General features: G+C 37.8%; 1 protein-coding gene and 1 long non-coding RNA gene across 5 annotated transcripts; one reads left to right on the top strand and one right to left on the bottom strand.

The window, feature by feature from the left end:
- Positions 1-49: 49 nt before the first annotated feature.
- Positions 50-26,675, top strand: LOC144650421 (cleavage and polyadenylation specificity factor subunit 3-like). Of its 2 annotated transcripts, XM_078510092.1 has the most exons (27): positions 57-272; positions 805-868; positions 5,663-5,760; positions 6,001-6,046; positions 6,543-6,595; positions 6,825-6,854; positions 7,012-7,096; positions 7,597-7,689; positions 8,318-8,407; positions 9,038-9,098; positions 9,689-9,778; positions 9,976-10,056; positions 11,138-11,184; positions 11,392-11,439; positions 11,948-12,010; positions 16,066-16,161; positions 16,533-16,602; positions 17,296-17,372; positions 17,674-17,748; positions 18,177-18,254; positions 19,610-19,718; positions 20,458-20,492; positions 21,146-21,307; positions 23,084-23,171; positions 23,712-23,754; positions 24,834-24,951; positions 25,452-26,675. In XM_078510092.1, the coding sequence occupies exons 1-27, from the start codon at positions 148-150 to the stop codon at positions 25,545-25,547; spliced, it is 2,121 nt and encodes a 706-aa protein (XP_078366218.1). In that variant the 5' UTR covers positions 57-147; the 3' UTR covers positions 25,548-26,675. The 2 variants fall into 2 exon arrangements, with proteins under 2 accessions (XP_078366219.1, XP_078366218.1); XM_078510093.1 differs by lacking the exons at positions 23,084-23,171; positions 23,712-23,754; positions 24,834-24,951; positions 25,452-26,675 and adding an exon at positions 22,476-23,077 and having other exon boundaries at positions 50-272.
- Positions 1,666-5,472, bottom strand: LOC144650462 (uncharacterized). 3 transcript variants are annotated; one of them, XR_013570113.1, is made up of 3 exons: positions 4,326-5,472; positions 3,657-3,735; positions 1,666-2,507 (listed from the first exon to the last, which is right to left on the bottom strand). It is a non-coding gene; the product is annotated as an uncharacterized LOC144650462 (long non-coding RNA). The 3 variants fall into 3 exon arrangements; XR_013570111.1 differs by having other exon boundaries at positions 3,676-3,735; XR_013570112.1 differs by having other exon boundaries at positions 3,657-5,472.
- Positions 26,676-27,148: the final 473 nt, after the last annotated feature.

The following is a 27,148-nucleotide window of genomic DNA, read 5'->3' as shown; positions in this document are numbered from 1 at the left end:
GAGGTGGATAAAAAAAAGTTTGCAGAGGAAAATTTTTTATAACCCCCCATCCAGGAAAATAATGGTGCGTCCTAAATTTTCAACCCAAGCCGAGCGCTTTGTCTAGCATGCGCTGGGGCATTATGTGATATTTACACAACGTGATCAATGCACACAGATCGCGGGCGCTTAATATTCAATTTCAAAATGGCGGCGGGGACGGCGTCTGTGAAGAGAAAACCAGAATCAAATGTCCCGCCAGAAGAGAGCGACTTGCTGAGAATAACACCATTGTAAGTTACTGTATTTCATACCGGAGTAGAGTTGTTGTTGCTATTGTTTTGATAAATGGAGGTTTCAATAGCACGTGTGCGCCCGTGCGCACTCTAGAACGTGCTCGATCGATTGAACCATAAATATTAAAATTAAGAGTTAAATCTTACTTGTAGCTTAGTATCTGCTTACTTTATGTGTACACTAACAAGTACATGCCATTAGATCGTTTGTAAATATATGTTTAGTCTCCAGAGTTCCACACCAAGTTTATTGATATGTCAGACTACACCCCGAAGACATGCCAAGGTTCTAAAATTCAATTAATACTTAAGTTAGCTGAACGGCGGCTATTACTGTAAAACACGCCAACTTTACTCCAAATACTACGATCGTGCGCCAATACTCGTACGCCAAACGTTTGCAACCCACGTTTGGAGTACTGCAACTTGGTGTTAAAATGGTGCAGGTCAAATTTTCAATTATTCTAGACAGTGCAAGATAAAACTTGTGAGGCATTTTGAATCCCAACCAAATAACATGAATTCTCAGGGGAGCTGGACAAGAAGTTGGCCGATCATGTCACATCCTGGAATTCAAAGGAAAGAAAGTAATGGTATGTACATGTACATCATTATATATCTCATTAAAGCTTTGCATTCCATCTTGACAGGTACATGTAGGTAACAACATCAGAATTTGCAGTGTAGTGGCAAATATGTTTTCCTGAAATCGAATTCTGAAATTTTATGAGAAACTAGGATAAAGGATCTTGTTTTCTCCAAATTTGACGGATGTGGCTGTGCTAGGAAGCATCCAGTTCCCTTTTTAAATTCTCTATACATTTGTCTATTTTTTTCCTGCAGATTTATGTTCCAGTCCTTTTGGTTGATGCATCTTGCAGAAAAAAAAATAGAAAAAAGTATGAAATATTAACAGCGTAACTGGACGCTTTCTAGCCCAGCTGCATCCTTCAGAATAATTTGAAAAATAAATTGTTTGCCTAGTATCTTAAATTTGTGATTCATACATTTGTAAGTTGTTCAAATTCAATTGCCATCAGATTCCCATATTAACACTGTGATTTCAAGAGGGCATCCAAAACTGTGATATACAGTAGGTCCATAACTGTATGTCATAGCTGTACATTTGCAGGGCCCCACCTTTTTGTGACGTGGGCTCCCTGCTAAAATATCTTGATTATTATTATTATTATTATTATTATTATTATTATTACAAGTGAAACCGGTAAAAACAATATATAATTATATATCCCATAGAAAACAGGTAAATGTGAAAATAGATTAGTGTGTATCAATCAGATCAATCTGCAGCTTACTTTCATAAGCAAATGCCCACAATGTGCGGTTCCAGAAAATATCCATACTCACCCCAAGGATGGTCATTGGAAATTCCGAGGGGGATGAGGGTCTCAATAGTACAAACTTTTTAAAGAAAGTATGAAGCAAAACTAGAAATCCCAGGGGGTGGGAGGGTCCAAACCAAAGAACCATCCTTGGGGGAGGTATGGATATTTTTCGGAACCACACCCTGTGGAACCAAGCCTGTGCTGCAAAAAAACTTGACACATTAACTTAACCTGGAGTAAAATTTGTGGTCTGCGGTAAAAATTATGTAAATTCTCTGTTATTTCATTATTTTTACATGTTTTTAATGAAACAAAAAAAATGTTTTGTCATGAACCTCAGAATGGTTTTAAAACTTACATGTAATTAAGTGTCAGTATTTACATGAAGCCTTATTGGGTTCTAGGAGAAGCCACGAGCCAAGCAGCCCACACTGCCGGAGCTTATCCCGGTTTCTGCAGCATTAAGCGGCTAGGAATATTTCTACTCCCCCCTGAATGGGATGCTAGTCCACTGCAGGGTCCCCCCCCCCCCCCCCCAGCATTATGTCGCCGGTACCCATTGATACACCTGGGTGGAGAGAGGCACTATGAGAGTAAAGTGTCTTGCCCAAGAACATAACACAAGTGACCCCGGCTGGGGCTCGAACTCGGACCGCTCGATCCGGAGTCCGGTGCACTAACCGTTAGGCCACCGCGCCTCCCATCTTATTGGGTTCTGGGATGTTCATATTATATAAAAAGCCATCAATGTCACTTAAGTATATTCAGGTTTAAACTGGCAACATGTGGAAATCAATCATGTGATAATTTTATTACATTGACACAGTGTGTATTTTTGAGTTCATTTTGACTAACAGGAATGCCCTTGCAAAGTCTTCCAAGTAACCTGTAAATAGAAAGAAAACAAACAAAAAACTATATTATTTTGCTGAAATTGCTATTTTCCAGCATGCAGACTGTATATTAAAATTAAATGGCCCTTTTCAGTGTGTGAAAACTGGCTGCTTTTATGTTAGGCCAGTGGATCCAATATTTTTTTTCCACTTGCTACAGATAACTGTAGATAGCCAAATGACATTTATGGATTTTTATTTTTTGTTGTCAGTAGTTGTTTTGAAAGAAACACGTGGCTTCGGGTAAGCTTATAATGGTTTCACCTTGCCCAGTCTACCTAGGTCAGGCAAGGAAGAAATTAATTTTCTTTGCACCCTTCCTTTCATTAATTATTGCAGAAAAATGTCATATTATTTTAATAATCTTTAAAAATGTTTTGGACCCTAAAACTGAATTTTGTAATCTGTTCATTTCAAAGCATTACATCACTGAAATCTATGTTTGGTATTCTTGTAGAGCAAGTTGCCAACAAAAACTAAGCTGAAGTTTATTTAAATCGAATTTACAGCTACTGCTTGGCTAATTTTAATATGAGTTAAAAAAACTTGGGTCTTGACAAAGTGCGAGCCAACAAGTCATGAGAGCCATTCCACTATATACAAATAGCACATTGGTTGGCCTAAAAAGCTCCCTGGTTAGCCTAAGCAGTACTCCAGTTAGCCTGAGTATAGTTAGCTGAGGTGGCTTCAGGTTATGCTATTTATTGGAGTTAGGTATTTTGGCTTGTATGGCACTTATGTGTCATGAAACATACGAGGCATGAAAGCCATTCCAGTTAGCCTACATAAGATTCCGGTTAGCCTATATAGTACTCTGGCTAGCCTTAAAAGCACTTTGGTTGCCAAAGGGTACATCATGTTGCTTGCAGTTAGCTTTATATTGGGATTAGGGTTTTCTGGCTTGCTTAAGTTTAAGGCCTCGCGATTTTTTACATTGCTACTTTAAAATGCTACTGTAGGTCATCCAACAACTGAAAATACAGGCCTTACAAACAAACAGATTTTGTGTAAAGTAGACAAATGTCTGGACAAAAAGCAGATCTTAAATGCCTCAGACAATGAATGTGTGTAGAGAGAAGGAAGGGAATTGCCAGAATTGACTGTCACATAACTATGTGTAAAACTAAGAGATCAACAATTACCTGAACTCCATAGCTTAACTCGCTGAACAGTAATCCAGAATGTCCTGTCAAAACATTAGGCATTCTATTAGTCCCTGACCTGTAAACCACAAAATGCAAAGGAAACGTAAATCTATGTTAACCAATACAATAAAACATCATGGGAAGAACAAATTTTGAGTTAAGAAATGGTCTCATTCATTAAACATACCCAAAAAGGCATTCCAAAACGTGAGTAGCACTGTTTAATTAAAGTCGAGATTAGCTACCAGGTTGACTGCAAGTAGTCTCTAGTCTAACTTAAAAAAAGAGATCACACTGAGCTGAAATGTTTCTTCCAATTTCAAAGGTATCACATAAAATCTTCCTGACGTAATTTTTCTTTGCGGTCTAAAATGGCCATTTGGTCAATATTTTGAGGAACATTTTCTCATGTATAAATAATGAAAGGATGCGAGTCTTATTAATTTGGAAAACAGTAGCTTAAAATTCAGATAACGAACATAAATAACAGTTGTATGCCTCGACGAAATGACTGCCATTTAATACTATCGCCTTGTTCTCACCATCTATTTTTTTACGCCTAGCCAGGCTTTAATTCCAGTAAGCTAAGTTGATAATCATGATAAACGTCGAAGACATAAGCTTTAACCAGTCTAAAAAAATCATTGTTCAATGAGAAACGCTCACCTTCCTGTTAGTTTCTTTTGCCCACGTTTTCGCACGTTTCTACTCATTCCATATTCTTCTTTATCCGGAATACAAATAAAGGAGGTTTTCCCCACGTTTGGGGACTCGTTTTGATCACGTCAAGAAGGAAAAACATCGACAAAACTGTCCTCTATAACTCAAAATTTTGTCGCATAGTCGCCATTTTGAAAATGCTCTTCATGAGCCCACAATACGGACCACGGGGAATCCGCTGGGGTGACCACCAGCAGGGGGAGGGGGAGGGGCAGCTATTTAACTTCTCCCCAGGCCCACTCCTTTCGTCTGGAAGAAATTACATTCAACCTCGCGAAAAGCAATTGAAATGAGAAAAAACTGACAACGCTATTATAAAGAGCATACACTCCTCCCTTTGGCAAAATTTTCTTTTATTCCTACCGCAAATTGTCGTTGAGAAGGAAGCCAACAAACTTTTCAGTTGTATTTTTTATTGCCGTCCTTTTTTAGAAAAAAAGTAATAATGGCCATTTTTAAAAACACTATTTAAAAAGCTACAACTTGGCGTAAAAAAATCTTAAGAGAAAGATACAGGTAAAGTTTTCAAGCGAATTTAAAACTGCGGTCCGTTCTGGTCACGTGACCAATGACGTCATAACAATAAAAGTGATAAAAATGTACTTAACATATAAATATCTACCAACATGTAATGTTTTGCTTCCTCACATTTAATGCAACGCCAGATACGCACTTGTACCCAGACTCATACTTTTTGAAAATTGTACATAGCCCCCTTAATTTTTTATATTTTTTTCGGTACCCGGGCAGTCTGAAATACCTCACACCAATGTGCTTCAAACTGCAATGACTGCTTTTTCAGTAACAAAATATCTTTGTCACAGTGAGCAAAAACGAACTTCAGGGCAATGTCACGTCACTAATGACGTCATCGTCCTACGACTTATACAAGAAGTAGTTTATGGTAAAAGTTATTTCTATACGACGTACTACTCCTGCTGACTTCAAACTGACCAAGTTATTTGGCATTGACGATTTTTCAGTTGCAAAGGAGTTTGGGAAGGTTTTTATTATAATTATATATTGTTTTTATAATTATTATTATTATTATTATTATTATAATTATTATTATTATTATTATTATTATTATTATTATTATTATTATTATTATTATTCATGTAGCTCCCTAAAAATTACAAGTGCATGTACTGTTCAAAGGTTAATTTACAGCTTTTCTGTTCTAAAATTATTATTCTTTTTCAAACCCGACATCTCTTTGCTATGCAATGCCTGTAATGGTATAATGTTTATTAATTGTTTGTTTATGTTTTTGCTATTGTCAGTTGGATTGCGGGATTCATCCTGGGATGTCTGGACTGGAGTCGCTGCCTTTCCTTGATGAAATTGACACAGCAGAAATTGACCTTCTGCTTGTCAGCCAGTAAGTAAAGCCAAGCCATAATATTAATCAGGCCTGCACTGTGTGAAATTTGAAAACCAGATTATTTTTTCCTTGGTTATAAAAATAAGGATATGAAAACACGGGAAGCTGTCAGGGAAATAGTAAACTTTGTCTACCCAAGATCCAGGGGAAAACAAATTTGTCTGTTTCCATGTGGCCAGACTGTACGTTGTCAGAAGTTCATGTTCTTGACGGTGTTTCATTGTTTTTATCTTTCAGCTTTCACTTGGATCACTGTGGATCACTTCCATGGTTTTTAGAAAAGGTATAGAACCACAAAATAAAATTCTAGTAATGAATGGATAATCTAGCATGCTCTTATTCTAGCAGAATACTTAATTGATTGCTTTACATGCACACTGTATACTTTAGATTCAACCACGAAAAACCCTGTTTTGTCTTAGGGCCAATGCCCCAGAAAGTGTATGTTTTAGGTGGATTGTTCTGATGTCTCTCAAGTACAGAAATAAAATGAGCATCAGATAGAGTCCTCTGTTTTTCCAGGTTGAAATTAACCATGAGCAAAGTGTTTTCACTTGATTAAGGTCTACATTATGTAACAACAACAAACTTATACCCAAATCTGTTACATACACAGTGCATGGCAGATTTATATGCTCATGAACTACAGTTATATTGTAAAGATTGTCGGTATTTCCCCACATGCACAGTCTGTATGGTCCATTTATTGGTTGGTTGGTTGGTTGATTGGTTGGTCAGTCAGGCGAGCTGTAAGTTTTATTTCATTTTCTATTTCACAGACTACCTTTAAAGGAAGGGTGTTCATGACACATGCAACCAAAGCAATATACAGGTACAATAAACAACCAGAGCAGTATACAAAATAAAATAATTACAGTATGCCCTAGTCAAGTAGAAGTCTGGTGCACATTAAATTTTATTTTGAGCCTGTAAATTGGCTGGGCAAGTTATTAGGTATTTACTATTCAGTGGAAGATACTGTAACAGTCTTTTATAAACTACATTGTACATGTATAGTGATTACTACATTTCTTGTTTTTCTCCTTTTTTCAAATTTTAAGGTGGTTGCTTTCAGATTATGTCAAAGTTAGGTAAGTGCATACAGTACATTTTGTACTTAATACTGGCATACAAGTGCATTGTCATGTATTTGATTAGAACTACTGTACATAGAAATGTACTATTGATTATGTTTTTAAATGAATTAGAATTTTGTATGAGTCCGACATTTTTCATTTCTTTCTGCAGTAATATTGCAACAGAAGACATGCTGTACACAGAGTCAGATCTAGAAAAAAGCATGGATAAAATAGAAACAATTCATTTTCACCAGGTACTTACATGTTTATTTGTGTTTATCGTATAAGCTGCCATGGATATGTTTTGATGAGGTGTGCATGATCTATTGCAAATTATTAAAAACTAGCAATGGTATATTGCAATTCCTGAGTTTTGATTGGTTAACAGGCAATGGTTTATGAGCTCATATACCATTGGCCACAAATAAGGTAGCCAATATGTGTAAACAAAAACAGCTGGGGAGCTCAAAAATTGCAATTCTTTGGGCGTTTTTAATAAAACAGTTATTCCACTTGCGCTTGTTGGTTATTAGATTGTTATAGCCAAATCATATCCAACACGCTCATGGAATAGTTGTTAAGTATTTCTGATGTGTACAGCAGTAGGAAACACATTCATGACACTAAGTCTTACTATTATACATGTATGTACATGACAACAAAATGCCACACTAATCTCAGCCTTCATAGTTCTTGTGGGCATGCTCAACCACATCTAGTGATTTCAAGAATACCAAACCTTTTTTTCTTTCAGGAAAAAGAGGTAAATGGAATCAAGTTCTGGTGTTACCATGCTGGTCATGTTCTTGGGGCAGCCATGTTCATGATTGAAATTGCAGGTGTTAAGGTAAGAATATGGCTAATATTGTTATAGTCATTCCTGGTCTGTATTGCCTTTTGAAGAAACCCCACAGTTACAATAAGGTGCAGAATATCATAATGTAATCTATTAGTAATTAAAAAAAATTTATAAGGCCTGGTTCACCCTAGCGACATAAGAACGTGGACATAATGACAAAAAAAAAAACAGATCAGTTCTTTACTTATGTCGTTATGCTTATGTCATTATGTTCCAACTATGTCATTATGTTGTGTTGTTCACACTGGTGACATAAAACATCAACGTGAGGTGTTTTTTGCATTTGTGTGACCTTGTCATTATGTCGCTAGTGTGAACCAGGCCTTAAATTTATGTAAAGGGCACAACCATAATTATCTAAGAAGTCACCAGTCAAAGCGTGCATTGTTGTTATTTTAAACATGGCAATTATTTAAAAAATCATTCATCCACTTTGAGAGGTTTGCAGACAGTCAGGACTGCATATAATAAGTCTGTGTCTTCCTTTTGAACCAAATTTATGTAGAAACCTTCTTTCACATGGGGAAATTTAATCACTGGCAGCATAATTATACAAATGGTATACATTTTGTTTTTGAAGTACATCATTTACTAACATTTCGTGTTTCTTGGCTAGATTCTGTACACTGGTGATTTTTCACGTCAAGAAGACCGTCATTTGATGGCGGCAGAGATCCCTAGCATTTCCCCTGATGTTCTCATCATTGTGAGTTTTACCAACTGGTCTCTGTACGGTTCTTATGGTGCTAATAAGGAGAACTGATAGTTCATTTACATTAATCTATCGTGTAACAGATTTACGAAGCGTGGTCACGCTCTGAAACCAATTGTCTAAATGCTAGTCATCACTAGGATTTAATGCGAGTGGAAAGATGATTATTTTCGATCGGACCAGTTAGTTTTAGCTAGTTTTACGTCGCGACAGCTGTTTTCCTTTTACCACATGCATGCGACACTGCGGACGCCATAATTATTGGAAACCATCGCAGTGTTTACTCAAGGAGAATTGCATTTTGGGATACTAATCGTCGATTAGCGAGACTATACAAGTGGTTTTACATCAAGTACTAACCGTTAATCTGCGATTAACTAATCGCGCCTCTAATCGGGCTTTGAACAACGTTCTCAATTCCACCGATTAGCTAACCCGGTGTTAGTGATTTTAATCGACGATTAGGCTTAATTGCTGGTTAGTTTAATCGGAGTTTTGAACAACCGGGCCCTGATGGTACATGAAGCTGTATACTTGGGTTGTTGATGTCGGTTTTCTAAGTATTTTTGGTGACGTTAAAAAGGTTAAAGTGTTAAATAGCCTTTTGATTCTTAAAAATTCCAGGAATCCACTTATGGCACCCACATTCATGAGAAACGTGAGGACAGAGAGAACAGATTTACAAGTAAGTCACTTCTTCTTGCCTTTCAGTAAACATGAACACTGAATCATTATTTTTTGGTGTTTCTTTTATTATTTGTTACTCCTGCTGTGACCTCGTTGGATCATTGTCTACTTATTGATAGAGTTCAGTACATAGCTTAACATAGCTTAAAATAGGAGGTAGCGTGGCCAAGTGGTTAGAGTGCCGGACTTGAAATCTGGAGGTCCCGGTTTCAAGTCCCGTTCCGACCACTATCTGGATTTGTTCTCGGTTGCCCCGAGCTCAAATCCTCGGTCATGCTTGTAAATAGCCAACTGGTCTGCCTCCTGCCAGTTGGGATTTTTAACCATGTTATGTTTATTTAATTTATTATATTTGTTTCATAGACACGGCCCCACAAGCTTCTAGCTTAAACACAAACCGTGTATAAATAAAGTTGCTTTACCTTCACCTTTACCTTTTTAACTATGCATGTGGTGTGACTTGTTTAAATTCTGTGTACAATAACATGTCCATGTACATGTACATACCATACACTTTCTTTATGGAGTTGTGACATAGTTCAGTGTGTTTGAGCTCACAGTGCATTGCTTGTGTGTCTCTCTGTCTAGGTACCGTCCATGACATAGTTAACCGTGGTGGAAGATGTCTGATTCCTGTGTTTGCTCTCGGAAGAGCTCAAGAGTTGCTTCTTATTCTGGGTATGTATATTTTTCTATTATCTTTTGAATTGAATTTAATAGCTTAAAAAACCCGTCTTTCGACTACAACTCTGTAAATCATTTGAACAGCATAAAACCTTGAATTACTCAATCATGACTCAAATTTCTGCCGTAATTCAGTGATGCATTTAATGATGTCATTTGATAAGGAATTTTTACTTAATAAATGCTTTTAGATGAGTATTGGCAAAACCACCCAGAGCTTCATGATGTTCCGATCTACTACGCGTCACAACTGGCCAAGAAATGCATGTCAGGTGAGACTGTACGAGACTAAGGGCCTGTTTAAATGATTCCGGAATGACTTTCATTCTGGAACGAGTTCATTCCATTCAGTCCCATATTTTCCTGTATCTGTTTACATGATACCGAGATGAAAGTCAAATCATTCCAGAATGAGTTCATTTGTCGGTTTTCATTCCAGAATGAAATCTTCAATCTGGAATGACATTTTTATTCTGCTATCATGTTGACACAAAACGAACTTCCGAGATGAAACCGCATCTCATGAGACTGGATTTTTAGTACGGCAGCCACAGTATGAACTCAGAGCGAAAAAACGTAAAAGCATTTCCTGTTTAGCCAAAAGAAGCAGCCCTATGATCAAATTGCTCTTTAAAATTGCAAATCGGTTAATGGGCAGAATAACGTGCTTGCGCGAAACCTGGCCATCTTTGTCTTTGATCTCGCACGAAAGCCACACACGTAAAAACGCCTAAAGTTAAGCCGTAAACTCGTTCCCGAGTGAAAGTCATTCCAGAATCATGTAAACAGGCCCTAATATGAACCCCCGCTGTTGTTGGTGCCCACCACCCCCTACCACTGTAATCTTTTTCCCTTGGGTGAATGTTGTAGGATTCTTAACTTGGCTTCAACTCGCTTCCAGTTAAGATCAAGGAAGCCATGCACATTGTTTGGGAAACAACTTCGTGTTTTGTAATTGTAATATCGTGCAAGTTTTGTTGATAGTTTCATTCATTTATATTTTTTTATTTTTTTTTTACTGTGTATTGCTGCTACATTGGTTATTACTAGTTTTCATCGCACTTTATAACCTTGCTATTACTGCCGAATTCAAATTTGACTAATAAGGAACTACTGACGATGGGTAGTTTGAGAGACAGAACCAAAAATACGTTGTTGTTGTTTTTTTTTTTTTCGCTTCGTTTTGGAACTTCAGTAAATTGTTGTTATATAACGACCTTCAACTGCAAGTGGATGGACGTTAAAAAAAACTATGTTTATTAAAGACTTGACACTATATATTGTACAGTTGTATGTACATGTAGTTAGAACAAGTGTATTCAGTATTTGAACAACATTTATTTAACTTTGCAGTGTTCCAGACATATGTAAACGCAATGAATGACAAAATTAAGAAACAGGTGAGATTCGTCTAATGTTATTACTGGTATTATGTTCACGTACTAGATTCATGAATTCAAACAAAGAATTTGCTACTACTTACAAGGCTAGTAAAATATTAAATTACAAACTGAACTTGCAATAATGTACCTGTATTTTACTTAGGTGGAATGATTTAATTAATGTTTTTGCTTGTTTGGCTGTTGTTTTTATTTTTGCCCGTGTAGATTGCCATTTCGAATCCATTTGTGTTCAAACACATATCAAACCTAAAGGTAAGAAGTTTCTCTTTCGCTATGTGACCAGTTGAGTGTTGACTGGGTTAGGATCGGGGGGGGGGGGAGGGAGGGGGAAATACATATACTTAGAGGGAGCAGGAAAGGGGGGGGGGGGTGGACAAAGAGAAAGCAGTAAAAAAGGGATGATTAATACAGTAACACCTGTTTGCACATTGTGGTCCTGCATTCTGTAGTTGCTGAAGTCTATTGTCGTTGAGTTTGACACCATAGGCCACAGTAGTGAATACGATGGTTATTACAGTTGAATCCTGATAACTCGAACCCTCAGTAACTCGAACTCCCGCTAACTAGAACCTTTTTCGATTCCCCTTCAGGTCATTTTCTTACTAATTTTACCCTCGGTAACTAGAACTCCCGATATCTCGAACCTTTTTCGATTTCCCTTGAAGGTTCGAGTTATCGGGATTCAACTGTAAATTAAATGTATCAGTATCAGTTATGCCAAATACACATACATGTCAAAATATTTGTGTTCATTTTTTAGGGTATTGACCAGTTTGATGACATTGGTCCATCAGTTGTTATGGCAAGTCCAGGAATGATGCAGGTTTGTAATCATTATTACATGATGTGCAAAGTCCTTGAACGCTCAAAACAAAATGTTATGTTATACGACCTTGTAATTGAAAATTATACTGCGAAATTGCGCGGAATATTTACCTGAATATTTACCTGATTTACCTGAGTGAGCTAACCACTAGGCCATGTTGCATTGATTTGCGTGTAAATTAAATCTCGCCAAAGTGATCGCAAGTCAACGCAAGTGCACGCAAGTCCTGCCCAAACGGAGCTTCAAGTGGAATCTTGCGTCCACTTGCGTCTCCGTTCGGCCCAGCCGTTACATCCAACAAAGGGTTAATGTGATAATTACGTGTAGAAATTAAAAATTCGAAAAAAACATCGTTTTGCGACATACATTTGTACTAGTTTTGAATGGATTGCCCTTCATCTCTTTTATGTAGATGTATTACAAATAATAACGCGACTTAAATTAACGCGAATTTTAATAATTCGCGTAAATTTCATTGGGCATTATTTTTCCTATAATAAGGTAGTTCTTTTTTGTATCAGCCTTGCTGTTTGCTTTTGTTTTATTTATGTGTTTCTGTTGTATTGTGTTGCGATGTCAGTCTTGTGTTAGTCTAGTGGGTTAGCAAAATTATCGTTACACGCCGGACAAAAGAACCAAATTTGGTACACGTAGTCTTTGAGGCATGGGCTTTAAGAAAATCTGATGCTCCAAAAACATGGATCGCGAGAAAGGACAATTACGTCATCACAAAAATCGACAACATATTTGTCATCTTCGATCCGCCATCTTGGATTTGAAAATTTTTCCAAAACGTAAGAAAACCGCCAAAAATTACTAAAAAGTACTGAAAACAATAAAATGGTGCAAAAAATGCCCAAAAGGTAAAAATAACTGCATTAAAAGTTAAGACGGATTCCGCTGAAAGTTCGAGCAATGAGTGCGAAAATTAAGTACCAAAAATCTAGTACTCATAGCACGGCAACATTTTGTATACTATTTAAAAGATCTTATCGAAATTCATTTGTCTTAGTGATCCCGCAATTAAATACTAAAGCATTCTCGAGAAAATTAAAGTCAAACCTCGTAAAAATGTTTAAAACGCGCGCCATTTTGTTTTGAACTGGCGAAAAACGTCCGTTTCAACTGAAATATAGACAACTTCAAATCCATTTTTCTCTCGCGGGGTCAGCTTGAGTGCTAAATTTTTGGCAGATTTTTGTTAAATGTACTTAAACAGTTGCCATGCTAAGAAGTCTTTTCGGAAACTTTATTTTTGCCTGTGTTGCTTGAAAGTGGTGCGGAAACCATCTTAATTTTTATCTATAAAAACACAAAAATTACAAATTTGGTAAAACATTTCTCTCAAAATGCCGTTTCCATGGCAACATCAAGTCTCTGACACAACAACCTGTCATATCAAATTATTTCTAAGATAGATAAAGTTGCAAAGCTTGGCAGTGTTTGGTTGAATGTTGAAAAAGTTATAAACGTTCAAAGTCGGCGCGGGCACTTTCCGCCCCCTGGTCTGGATAGTGTTAAGATTCCTTTTTTGTGATACTTTTATCAAATTGACGGAAAACACCCACTCCAGCTACACTTTGAGGAACAGTTTGATTTTAAGTGGCTGTTTGAGTGCTATTTCTGCCTCCTCTGGAATTGCCACGCACTGACTTGCAAATTATTTTCTTTCCACTTCCACCTTCAGGTTTTTAGTGAAAAATTTATTAGGCTCTGTACACACGGCCAAACCCCCAGCCTGGTATGCAGCTCTTTGAATATTGTTAGCAAAGCATCATGAAAAACCAATTACTTTCTGTTAAAAATAGTTTTTTAAAGATGTAATTGTAATCCGGTTTTTTACTTACTTATAATTATGTACTGTCAATCTCTCTTTAGTTTCTGAGTGTGCTGAAGAACAGCTAACTGTAACGAACTTGCTTTGTTTTAAGTAAGGAAAGGCTTCACAAAAAGGCAAATTAGTATCGCAGCCCAACAAAAGACGTGAAATGCAGGATCGGAATTGACTTTGATTGCTCCATACCTAAATTTCCACAGAATCGTAATTGACTTCTCAGAAAATGTGTACCAATTCCAAACGCCACCGATATGCCAGTTTACTCGCGGAGACTTCCCTTGTATATAAAAGAATTGGCCAACCAGTGCAACAGCGCCAAGACCAATTCCGTGTCCACTGTTCAAATTTCAATTTTGCTCTGCCCATTTTCAAGAGCGTCAAACAAATAAACTATTTCTCTGATATCCGCTTCTTTATACATGTTTATAAGTAAAGTCCATCATCAATTTGTCGCTACCCTTTGCAACTATCGAAGTACTTTTTGTGCCATCCCCTTTCTTTTGAGTGTTCTCATTTTACATGAGTCTCATCTTTTGAAAGAAAGTTTGTTTTTGGTATCGCGAAGAAGGCATTCCAGTTCTTTCCTATAGGGGACTAACATTAACTTGAGCACCAGGCCTATATTTCTCCTTTGTGCCATTCCTCGCTCTCTCTGGCAGACAGCGATCCTACACTACCTCCACTTAATTAACAGTTTTCAGTTTCCGCCTGAGAAATGGCAGAAAGATTTGTTCTGAATACTCTGAAAACAATTGTGTAACGTTTGGCTAGGATTGTAAATCAGGACGTTACCGTTAAACACTTCACATTCAACCGGCTTTTTCGGTATCTTGCGTTACTTTGGGTAGACTTGGGCGAATAATATGCTAAGGTCGCCTTTACGTTGCGGGCTACTGATATACCGCCATACGTCATGCCCGCTTGCTTTGATTCTATTTTCTGACAAAAGACTTGTGGTAAATAATGGCAGTCAATTCCTCTTAATGGTCGGGTGATTGATTTCGTAGTTTTATTCATTACCTCTTTACGGAACGTTTAAAATGGAACAAGGTTGTAAATTGTATTGTAGTTTACCAATCCGATTCTTTAAAAGTGCACTATTAGACGGAATGGGTTCTTCGTTAGCTCCAAAACCCCTCTAGTGTTCTTGACTTTGGCTTTTTTTTTGTTCGTGGGCTTGATTGATAAAAATCACATAAAGCCGTCTAGATGTTTCCTGGATGACTCATTACACGCTGAAAATGTTGGACACTAACCCAGCGACTGCAATTGACGTGGTTGTCTAAAGCATGCTCAAGGTCTTGAAGATACTCTTGCCTTGTTCTCTGTGGGAATGTATCAATGCCATTTTTGTAATCTTGCCCCCAGCTTTTCGTAAAACCCTCCTGTTGATTAAGGTGCTTGCACTAGTTTCCTCGCCTTATAATGTATAAGTAATGTCCGACTAATATGCGTTGCTTTCAAAAACCAATCCGCCGATTCTTAGTCATTTAGACAACCAGTACCGCGCAACAGAACCCCAAGGGCATTCCGCAACGTCTTCTCGATATGCAGTCCTTAAGGCACTATAAGGAACTTTTCCCCATACAATTGTGGCACGTTTCACTGAATTCTATGTTTAGTAAATTTTTGTTTAAAGAGAGCTTAAATGTTTGTTGTTACGTACCTTGCATGCTGCAGCAAACCATGCCAGCCACACACAAGTTTTTCAGTCAGTCAGTTGTTCTTATCTAGTTTGTCTGTAAGTAACATCCGCTGAAGTATATTTATCGAAACAACTTTTTTAAAACAGGCCCATGCTTTTAATTGACAGTTATTATAAAACATTGTCAAACTGTTTTGCTTATCCTGTCTTCACGAAAGCCAGAAAGCCCTTACTAAATTCCATTCATTGTCATATTACACAAAACGACCAAAAATACCTGTCTGACGTAAAAAATGATGTCACTTTCACCCTCCAAGTGAGGCGATTTTTTTGGAGCATCAAATTTTTGGAAATTATGTTCAATGGTCTTCGTATACCAAGTTTGGTACTTTTGTCCAGTGTGTAACGATTTCTGCAAATTTTGGAACTAACCCACTGGACTATGTTACGTTGCACTGCGTTGGGTTCCATAGCGATAGACAGGTATCATGTTTTGTTGTTTACAGACAATCTGAGTAGTGAATTATTGGAAGCAAAAACTATAAAAAAATTTCTCCTTTTTTCGCATAGAGTGGTTTGTCCCGTGAGCTCTTTGAACAGTGGTGTACTGATCGCAGGAACGGTGTTATCATTGCTGGTTACTGTGTGGAAGGAACTCTGGCCAAGGTAAAACCAGCAACTCTAATAGAGCAGTTACATTTTTCACTCGAGTGTCGAAAGCAGTTCGGAATTGCTTTCGTTTTACTTCACTACACTTAATGATTAGTTTAATAATCGTGCGCTACTTTCTTACCGATCAGATTTAAACACCAAAAACAATCGTGCCTCCCTCACATACATTTTCGTGTGCTTCAAGTTTTTAGGTCGCTCCGAGGAAACGTCGCTTAAGAAAATCGGCATCGCATACAAGTGGCTTTAAATTATACATAGTTACACTATAAAACAGTAATCTATTCAATGCACAGCATATATTTTTATAGAAGTACATGTTTTGTTTGTTTGTTTGTTTATTTATTTTTTTTTTTTTTGGTCAACAGACTTTGATGTCAGAACCTGAGGAGATAGCAACTATGACAGGACAGAAAATTCCACGCAAATGTTCTATTGGTGAATATTGTTTTCAATATTTGCTTCTTGAGAAAGATATAAATCAGTGAAAATAAATTTCAAGTTCTTCTAATAGGAGTTGAACTATTTACCCTCATCATCATCATCATCATCATCATCATCATCATCATCATCATCATCATCATCATGACTCATCGTGCCAGTAGGCGCATAAGGCCGTATGTGAATTACCTCAATGCAAATGCAAGCAAATCGTCCATTCCCTTTCACCTGGCTTGCAATAGGCCTTATTCGTATTCTCGGTATTGGACTGGAACTAGCTTGCAATGGAGGCTCATGCGGGGGAATATCATTTAAAACAGCTTCAAGTCATTTGCATTTGAAAAGATTACCCGGATGAGCCTCCATTGCAAGCTAGTTCCAGTCCAATACCGAGAATACGAATAAGGCCTATTGCCTTGCACTTGCTTCACGTGTGAACATTGCTTATGCAAATGCAAACGCAAGCGCAAGCAAGCAAAGCGTGACTTGTCAGCCATCTTGAAAAAAGACTTCAACTGCGTCTGCGTATCTTACATTCCTTGCGTTTGCGTTGTACGTGTGAACGTCCATTGCATTTACGTTTGCGGCCCACGTGTGAACCAGAATGTTTGCGCCCAGAATTGTGTCAATCAAGAACAAATGGAAAAAAAGTGCTTTATTTTATCTTGTGTTTTCATTTCCTTTTTGCAGACTACATTTCATTTTCTGCTCACACTGACTTTGAACAGACCAGTGAATTCATTCGAATTCTCAAACCACCCCACATAGTAAGTACATCGTGACCATAAATTGACATTTTACCGTCAGTTTAAATGCTATAGGTAGGTGGAAATAATGCTGCTAGCGTTTATAATTTGTGCGATTTTATTGTGTTAGTACAATTTCGAATTTTTTTCCCTAACGTATATGCCGTGAGATGTCACTATTAACAAATCCTTACAAATGCGACAAAGATTATTAATGGGAAATAATAATATAGATAAGACTAAAAACGTAAGACATTTACACCAACATTTTTCTCACATTTTTGAAGACTATTGTAAAGTGGGTTTATCTTGCTTTCTTCAGGTGCTGGTCCATGGTGAACAAAACGAAATGGGTCGACTCAAGGCTGCTCTAATCCGAGAATATGAAGATAATCCAGTAAGTTTTGTTAGTTATGTTCTAAAGCAACACATTTTGCTTTCACGGTACTTCTCTCTACCCTGGATTATAAATGGGTACCAGCGAACCATAGGGAAAGCTGACAAAAAAAGGAAAAGGGTAACCCGTGGGATGGACTCAGTTCCAGGGCCCGGCTGCATAAAGCAACTTAGGATAAAGTGGGAGTTGCTGCAACTTCTCCCTGCATTCCGCTGGTAGGTTTTTACAGCGTCTTGGTTTTTCCTGTACTCTGAAGTCCGTCTTTACCCGATTCATCCATAATAGTACGGGAGACAAATCCTCTGTAACACAGGGAATGGTTAATCGATGAAACTTTTGTGACCCTGAAACAGCATTATACTGCTAAACGTCTTCCTTTACTAAGTTTTAGTGTTTTGAAGATTGTAATTGTGTTTCTTTGTTGACAGGATGCCAGTGTTGTGGTACATAATCCCAAAAACACGGATAGCGTGGAGCTTTATTTCCGGGGAGAGAAGATGGCCAAGGTGACAAACTGTAGTCATGCTGCTTGTGTTATCAAAAAAGTACATTCCATTTAGCGTCCTTCTTCCAAAAGTACCCCCTTTCTGATAAGAGCGCCCAGCCTCCCCCCCCCCCTCCCCCCGAATGTGTGGCCGGAATAGGAGCCCCTATTCTAATAGATGCGCCTATACTATACATGTTCCTAGGCCTATAAAAGGGGCCCCAATCCTGTTTCATTTACAGGGCCATCAAAGTACATTGACTTCATCCATGGTTCACATTCTATCTGAACTGTTCACATCATACCAGGAACAAAAGAGCTTGTCTTATAAATTCTAACTATTATTTTAATGTGTGATCACAATTCCTCCAAACCAAATATTTCTCTTTCGTTTTACACATTTGCACCATCCCCCATCCCTAATGAGCGCCTTGTTTCCAAAGAACACGCTCCTTTGAGCTACAAAATAAAATAGGAGCCCCCGGCGCCGAATCAAAAAGTAACTATTTTATTAGGAACTACAATGTACGTGGCTACAACGCTCGAAGGAAGGCTGACCTCCATCTACCTAAACCCAAGCTTGGCCTTGGCAAGCGTACTTTTAGATTTTCTGGCACAGCCCTTTATAACTCACTACCTTAAAAAATCGAACAAGCTGTTTCACTCTCCTCTTTTAAAAATCTTGTCAGAGCCTACTTTTTTTTCATAGCACCTAATTTACGATATTTATCTTTTTTATATACCAGTTCATGCTTGTAATTCGTTTTAGTTTTTAAACTCTTTTTATATAACTATTTCAATTACTAAAATTAGCTTTTAACTCTATTTTTATAACTATTTTAAACAATTAGATATTTTATATTTTTAGAAATTGTATTTAGCAGGGCCCCTCTGGAGACCAGCCACTGTGCTGAATGGGCCACCCTTCATGAATAACGTTTTACCTTACGGTATTTTCTTTGCTACATTAGTGTAAGCTTGGTGAGCCGAGTTGGCAAATCATTTGTGCCTCTTCCTACCTGGTAGGGCTCCATTCACTCAGACACATTATTTTGGGAGTCGAGCCTAGTTTTCTACTCTCCATAAAAAAAAACAACAACATTTCAAGTGCCAAAGCATTTGCAAACAAATTGTTATCCTTTTTTTCTCCAAGTTGTCAATGGAACCATTCTGAATTTTGGAACGACATGCAGAGACTTCAGTCCAATTTAGAACCAACTTTTTGCGACGATCCCGCCTGCTTGTGGAATTTTTTTTAACAGCAGACTTGGAATATGCCAATTCAGTACACGTCTTGTCTAAGTTCTGATCGTGAACTAAAATGATCAATGAATAAGATGTATAAATCTTTTTAAGGTTAAAATGTATTTTTTTTAGGTGATGGGAAGTTTAGCAGCAGAAAAACCTGAGCATGGAAAACCTTTGTCAGGAATTCTAATCAAAAGAGGCTTTAACTATCATTTGATTGCACCAGATGACCTGCAAAGTAGGTTTACAGACAGGGCATGAGACTAACGTTCCTGCCTATTGGCTAGTGGCAGCTTTGAGTCACTAGCCAATCGCGCAACTTGGGTTTGGGAGAGAACTTCGCCATATTCACTGGCTCTGTTATTATCTTAAGGGTTAATTTTACGTTACTTTTTGGTAATTTCGCTTGTCTACAGTCTTTGATAAATAAATACGTGACGACAGTGCACTTATGAGTTTTGTTCTCTCGGAGTCGATTTCGTTTCGGTTTCTTCCTCTTCCTAAAATTTTAACTGCCAGGCTTTGAAAGCCCAGAACATACTAGCCAAAACTGCATTTTACTAGCCTGTGGCTAGTTGGCTACCGTTAGTCTCGCGCTCTGAGGTCAGACATATTCTTCTGAAAAGTATTCCCTGCAGGACATTACATCGAGGGGGAAGTAACGATACATGTATTTTTCTTAGTGGCTTTTCGTCACCAACCTACTTATACTTTGATTAACCATTAGAACGTGACTACCCTAAACATTTGTTAAAATGCCGCGCTTCGTCTTTAAATCCCGCGTTATTAAATCGGCTTACGAATTAACCGAAACGTCTATCGATCTAGAGGAAAAAAAATTAAAAAAATTTTTATTAATAAATATTTTGGGGGGGGGGGGGGGGGGGGGGGCGTTGGGACATAGTTTGCGTAGTCCGATTGGGCTTTAGCTCGACTCGTCAACTTGTCACTTTTTTATGTTGCATTCTTTTTCATAGATTACACGGAGCTCTCAACAAGTGTCCTCACACAGGTATGTTGAAAGAATTTGAACGTTAACCAGCACCGAATAACAGCAACGACATTGGGTGTGAAGTGTCTGTGGCGTTCAGCAATGTTTGAGCCAAGCCTGATATATAAAGTCATTTTTGCCCTGTACAAAGTTACCTTCAAGTGAACCAAAATATCACAATTAATAATTACCCAAGGTATAAAAACACGAGGGACAAAGGGCAAGGATTATTAAATGGTCAGGGAAAAATAAAATTCTTGAGGGTCAGGGAAAAGTCAGGAAATTTTATAAAATTGACAATTTGATGTAAAATTTGGGAAAATTGAAATTATAACACCTCTAAATTAATACCATTGATGGTTGGAAGATACATTTCAGGATTTTGTGATCTCAGCATTTTTTTTTTCTTTTTGGAAATGGAGGCTGGAGGCCGCTACTTTATCAGACATTTTGTATTAAATTCGGTCAGAGGAGTTAAATTATTTTTACCAGGGAAAAGTCAGGGAAATTTTGAAAACTGATGTCTGTGGCAACCATGTGAAACTGGGGAACATTGAGACGGACGAAAAACTTGTAAAATTCGGGCAAATTTTTTAAAACTTGTTTAACGAAAAGACGGAGCTCTCCATATTTTATTCTGTGCTGACAGTTGTTTGAATGTTGTTTTTGTTTAGAAACAGACCGTTGCATTCCATGGCGCCTTCTCTCTGCTTCTTCAGTGCATGGAAAACTTGGCTGGTGAGGTTGAGCAGCTCACTCTACCTGGGGGAAAACTTGCCCTTAAAGTGTTTAAAGCTGTCACGATCGTTCAGGAGAAAAGAAGTGTTATTGTGGAGGTATGGAAGCGTTTGTTTGATTTGATTTTTAGTAGTTCAATGAACAGTTTTCTGTATTAGTTAAAACAGTGGACTCTCGATTTCTCAAGCCTTCGCTTTCTCGAACCTCCTAGTGTCTCAAAGAAAAAGTCATTCCCTTGGATTTGCTTCGCCAAGTCGAATACCCGGGGGGGGGGGGGGTACTCCCTATAATGGCCTATCCGGGGAGGCTCCGCCCGAAAGGGGTACCTTTTTAAGGCCTCAGGTATATAAAAGGGTAGGGATTTCACGAGTTTAGGTATATGAAAGGGTATGGAAATCTGTCACTTAGGTATTTAAGAGGGCCTTTAATTAAAATATTTCGAACAGACTCAATTTATGGCTGTATTATTTTAATTTATTAAGCGCTACATAAAAATGACAAGAAAACGTCCTGTTTTTAAGTCCACGCCACATCTTTTAGGTATTTGAAAGGGGTACCTTTTTTCAGTTAAAGGTATACGAAAGGGGTACAATTTCTGTCAAAATGGTGTATAAAAGAGTAAGGGGTTAGAACTTGGGGCGGAGCCTCCCCGTAGAAATTTTTTTTGGAGTACCCCCCCCCCCCCCGGGGGTACTCAAAAAAGTATTCGTACAATTTACCTTTTTTCAGTTAAAGGTATACGAAAGGGGTACAATTTTTGTCAAAATGGTATATAAAAGGGTAAGGGGTTAGAACTTGGGGCGGAGCCTCCCCGTAGAAAATTTTTTTGAGTACCCCCCCCCCCCCGGGGGTCGAATACTGCAGTTGTACCCCCCCCCCCGATTTCTCGAACCAATTATCGTTTCCCTTGGACGTTCAGGAATTCGGGATTGCACTACGAAAATTAGGGGAAACCAGTTATTAATTAATCGTATAGAATCCATATATATAGATAAGGGACGGACCATTATTTTTTTGGAGGGGGGGGGGGGATGAAAAATATTGAAAAAAATTGTTTGCAGAGCCTGGAAAGACAAAATAAATTGTTTGCATAAACGATATGTATAACAAAAAGTAGTAAGAATTTTCGAAAAAAAATGTTTGCAGAGGTGCATAAACTAAAAAAAAAGTATGCAGAGGAAAATTTTTAATCCCCCCCCCCCCTTCCTCCAATGAAAATAATGGTCCGTCCCTAACTGGCTTAGTGCCTGTTACTTTGTAACACAGGGTTCGTAGCGAGTCTGGAATTGTTGAAAAATTATGCAAATCTGCAAGTTACAGTGGAATCTTGATATCTCGAACCTCCAAGGGAAACAAAAATTGGCTTGACAAAATGGGAGTCTGAGAAATTGGAAGGAAAATTGCAGTGTTCAACTTAGTGAAGGAAAGTTCAAACGACTGTTGGTTCAAGTTATCGGAAGATCGAGAGATCGGGATTCTACTCTAGTTTACAGACCTGAATAAGCATGGAAAATGAAGATAAAGTCTGGAAAATGTAAAAAACGTCTGATTTTTCCCCCAAGCTGCAATAGGTGCTTTATTATCGCGAAGTGATTTTTTTCAGCTAGTCGAATTTCATGTAAATTTCGTCTTCGCCATAATGTTCGATCGCAGAATCTCTTGAACTTTCTTCACCTTACTCCTTTTAACATTGCTATCGTGTGTCCGCCGCAATGCATCACGGTTACTGCGCGTTCGCATTGAATCATGGTTAAATTTTGCTCTTTGGGAGTATGATTTGACTAAAGCTTGAATCTGTAAGAAAAATGGAAAAGTCTTAAATTTTACATACAAAAATGAGTACGAACCTAGTAACAGAAGTGTGTTCGTTTCAGTGGGTGGCGAATCCTGTGAATGACATGTATGCTGATGCTGTCCTGGCTGTGATTTTACAAGTCGAGTCTAATCCTACAACAGCTCAAGGTGATTGTTAAATTTTAGTTTCTTATTTTGCTTCGACACCAATCGCAATGACTCGTAGCGTGAGTTAGGTTTAGCCTCGGCCGAGCAGGTTCTGCATTTTATGGTTAAAAAAAATCAGTGTTTGAAAGCCATCACTGCAAAGATGTCGTGTATAAATATTGTCATGTACTATATTTGTTCAGTATTTGTTTCATATACACGGCCCCACAAGCTTCTAGCTTTAAACACAAACCGTGTATAAATGAGTTGCTTTACCTTTACCTTTTTTTATGTCGTCTTTTTTGGTCAATTGAGTGTAAAATCAAAACGGTACCATGTTTTCCGCGCTGAATGCTGGTTAAATGTTTTCCCGCGTCTGGCGCTGGTTGCACGATTTCTCCAGCGCTTGGTGTTAAATGCATGATTTCCCACGCTTGGTGCCGGTTATATGTCATAATGTCAAGTGCTTGCTACCTTTTTATTGACTCTGAGATTAAACAAACGTCATTAACCGTCCACTAATCAACTGACTTTTAATAAAACGTTTTCTTTTTCTCCCAGCTGCTCGAGCTAAGAAGCCAGATATAAGCCAGTTTCCAGAAAGGTAAGACTGTTCTTTTCCGTTTGTTTTTCCTCTTGAAGCCTTTACTTGTAACATCGACATTTTGCCTTAAAAAGCATGTTTTAAGCAACACTTTGGAAGCTCCCATTTGCAAGACTTTTGATAACTGATTAGTGGCCAACGCCGCCTATATCTGCTTATCCAGCTTAAAATACAATTTACACAACGGAAATTGAGGTAGGGGACCGAGGTCATTGTTTGAATTCTTTTGTGTTCTTGGGAAAGACACTATACTCTTACAGTGCCTTTCTTCAGCTAGGAGTAATGAAATGGCTACCTTTTTATGACGAAATTAATGTTATCAAGTTATGCTTAGTGTTTAAATGCCTTAATGGCCTGCCCCAGTATTTGTCCAATACACTGACAAGGGTTAGTGATATTTCTACGAGAAGTCGAGGCATGGAGCATAACCCTGAGATGCCCGAAATACTCGCGTGAAACCGAGGGAGGAAGGACTTTTGCAGTCACGGCAGTGAAAGAGTGGAATAAGCTCCCTATTAACATTAGATCTAGTCAGAATGTTAAGCTTTTTAAAAATAATTATGTAAATTACCTTAAGGAATCTTACGTAGGTCTCGACCATTTCTCTATTTCTTAAGTTAAACTCTATTTTAGTACTTTGTTTTTAGTCATTTTAATTGTATAATATAATGAGGGCCACTAGTTTCTCAGTTTTTAACTGTAAAGTGTTTTTATCCTCGTTAAATAAAGTTATTATTATTATTATTATTATTATTATTATTATTATTATTATTATTATTATTATTATTATTATTATTATTATTATTATTATTATTATTATTATTATTATTATTATTATTATTATTATTATAGTAGCATGACAAACTACTAGGGGGAGGGGGTGGGGTAACCGCCCTGCAATGGACTAGCATCCCATCTAGGGGAAACAGCAATACTCCTAACGGCTCCACGCTACGAAAACTTGAGTAAATCGCTGGCCTGCAGAGCCACTAGGCTCCAAAAAAATTAACTTTACTACATAATAAGTTCCATATGTTCGAAAAACCTAAACATTTTCTTGTTTCTATTTGATGCCACAGGTTGATGAAGCTTTTAAGAGGGACGTATGGGGACGATGATGTGATAAGAACGACTAAAGGAGACCAGATATCTGTAAAACTAGACGGTCAAACGGCTGTTATCAATCTTGACACGCTGGTAAGAGGATAAATTTTAGGAATTTAGGCGCCTTTAATTTGCCGTTTCCTTTCTAACACAAAACAGTGGTAAAAGTATACCTTGTGTCATAGTTTGGCAAACGTCTTATTAGACTAAAGGAATTAATCATCAATGAAATTCCCCCAACAAATACTAAAGAAAAAGTATAGCGACCAGAAATGAGAATTCGTGCGTTGATCAGCATCGAGATTGGGACTGAGGGTCAACAATAAGGGAGAGCCCACGATCTGTGTGCAAGTGAATTGACGCATACTATCTATGCCTCAGTTGACATCGGTTTTCACTGCAAGCTTAATTCCATTTCACTGAGTTATCTGCAGTCTGTTTTATGCCATTTAAATGAAGTAAGCTTCATTTAAGTAGATGTTAAAATGGCGGGAAAAAATAAACAGAATTTTAGCTTGTAACAGGCACATTCCTTGACTTCCTTTGAGTAATCATTAACATAAGATTTTACTTTTTTGCTTATTTTTTCGCAGGAAGTGGATTGTACGGATGAGAGCTTACAGAGCCATGTTTCGTCTGCAGTAAAACGACTTCACAATGCTATGGCCTCTCAGCCTTCTCACGCTTGATTTGCCAGATTCTGACAGAGCTCTTTTATTCTTAAGCCGAGAAGTCGTTTGAAGGCAAACTGTTGACAAATCCTGTTATGTGCTCTGAAAGCTATCAGCAAGAAAGCCTTCTTACTTGAAACAGCATTGGCGCGACTGAGATCAACTTTAAGCACAATTATAGCGATTTCCACTTGAGCGTAAACGTAATTCGCGTTTGCTTTGGTTTTGTGCTACTACGCTTAGTGATTGGTTTAAAAAAAAAAAAAACTCGTGCTACTTTCTCATCCAATCAGAAGTAAAACCAAAACCAACGTGCGATCAGGCGTTCTTTTTTCCCGCCGCGAAAAAAATAAACGCCTGATCGCAGGTTATAACCAATCTTTACTCGCTAGCACACGTTCTCCGCGTTTCGTCCGGGTACATGTATTTTCCTCGAGTTTTGATTGGTTCACTGGATTGTCTGTGTCCTTTGTGATTGATCAGAGTGATTACTTTGGGTTTGGTTTTACGACACTCAAGCGAAAACTGCTCTAATCTACGATTTTGTTTTGTTTTTCTGTTCGTTTGAATTGTATCAGATCATAAGCCGTGCTATTCTGTTGAATTTTCGATATGGTGATCGACGAAAAACTTGCTAACCTTGAAGTATTGTATTTGTGTGCTTCCACAGTGAGCTAAAAGCATGTTATTATTTATTTTTGTGGAGTAACGGTTTCTTTTTTATATATTTGTATAGGTATCAGTAGAGATACGTGTACCGTAATGTTTCGATTTGGCGCCCGCTTTACCAATAAGCGATCCTTAAGTGTTCTTATTTCAGTTACGATCAGAGTGCATTGAGTTTATCTGTGGTTCGTCAGTTCCTTTTTAGTAGCTCGCATCATTCACGCAATACAAAAGTGCTGGTGTTTTGTCAGTCTCCCAACTGTTATTTTCCTGTGAGGACACAATTCCTTCAAACCAAAGATCTCTCTTTAAACCTTCAGATGTTTATATCAAAAGAGAAATAAACGCCCATCCCAAATAAACCCATATATATGCCATATCTCCAATAAGCGCACTCCATATAGCTCCAAAAATAATATTACCGCCCAAGGCGCCAAATCGAATAAACGACAGAAAAAACTAAATTCCACTTTGTCTTTACTTGTCATGATGAATATTTATTGTACGAGCTTGAGTATGATAGTGGCCTGCGAGCATGCTCATCTTTGGGTCATATGCACGAGCTTGAAATCTACGTAAACGAGTCGGCGAGCGAAGCAAGCCGGCGGGGACTCGCACGAGCGCTTACAATTTTTTTCATGGCTTGGTGTCCCCCGCGACCTTAAGGGACATGTTACAGCCACTCGTCCCCTCGTGTGCCAATATATCTCAGATGACGTGTCCACGCTCACTGTAACATTTCTCTGCTACATTATCCTGATTTTCTCATTGCTACATGTCCATTGCTACATTAGTCTGTTAGCACCTTAACACAACTTTGTAAAACTTTTTGTCAAGTTTACAAAATCAGTTATCGCCTGGTAATTTTTTTTTTTTTTTTTTTTTTTTTAAAAAAAAAAATATATTATTATTATTATTATTATTATTATTATTATTATTATTATTATTAACTG

The sequence above is a fragment of the Oculina patagonica genome, chromosome 4, assembly GCF_052425735.1.
Source record: "Oculina patagonica isolate OP01 chromosome 4, crgOcupat, whole genome shotgun sequence".
In the NCBI taxonomy this organism is placed as follows: Eukaryota; Metazoa; Cnidaria; class Anthozoa; order Scleractinia; family Oculinidae; genus Oculina; species Oculina patagonica.
This window is presented reverse-complemented; position numbering and strand designations above follow the sequence as displayed.

What these genes read in the sequence shown, in the direction of transcription:
- LOC144650421 (XM_078510092.1), top strand. Translation starts at nt 148, where the DNA reads ATGCACACAGATCGCGGGCGCTTAATATTCAATTTCAAAATGGCGGCG. An exon ending in GGGGAGAGAAGATGGCCAAG is followed by an intron (nt 18,255 to 19,609) that starts GTGACAAACTGT and finishes TATTTTTTTTAG; the next exon opens with GTGATGGGAAGTTTAGCAGC. An exon ending in CAACAAGTGTCCTCACACAG is followed by an intron (nt 20,493 to 21,145) that starts GTATGTTGAAAG and finishes GTTTTTGTTTAG; the next exon opens with AAACAGACCGTTGCATTCCA.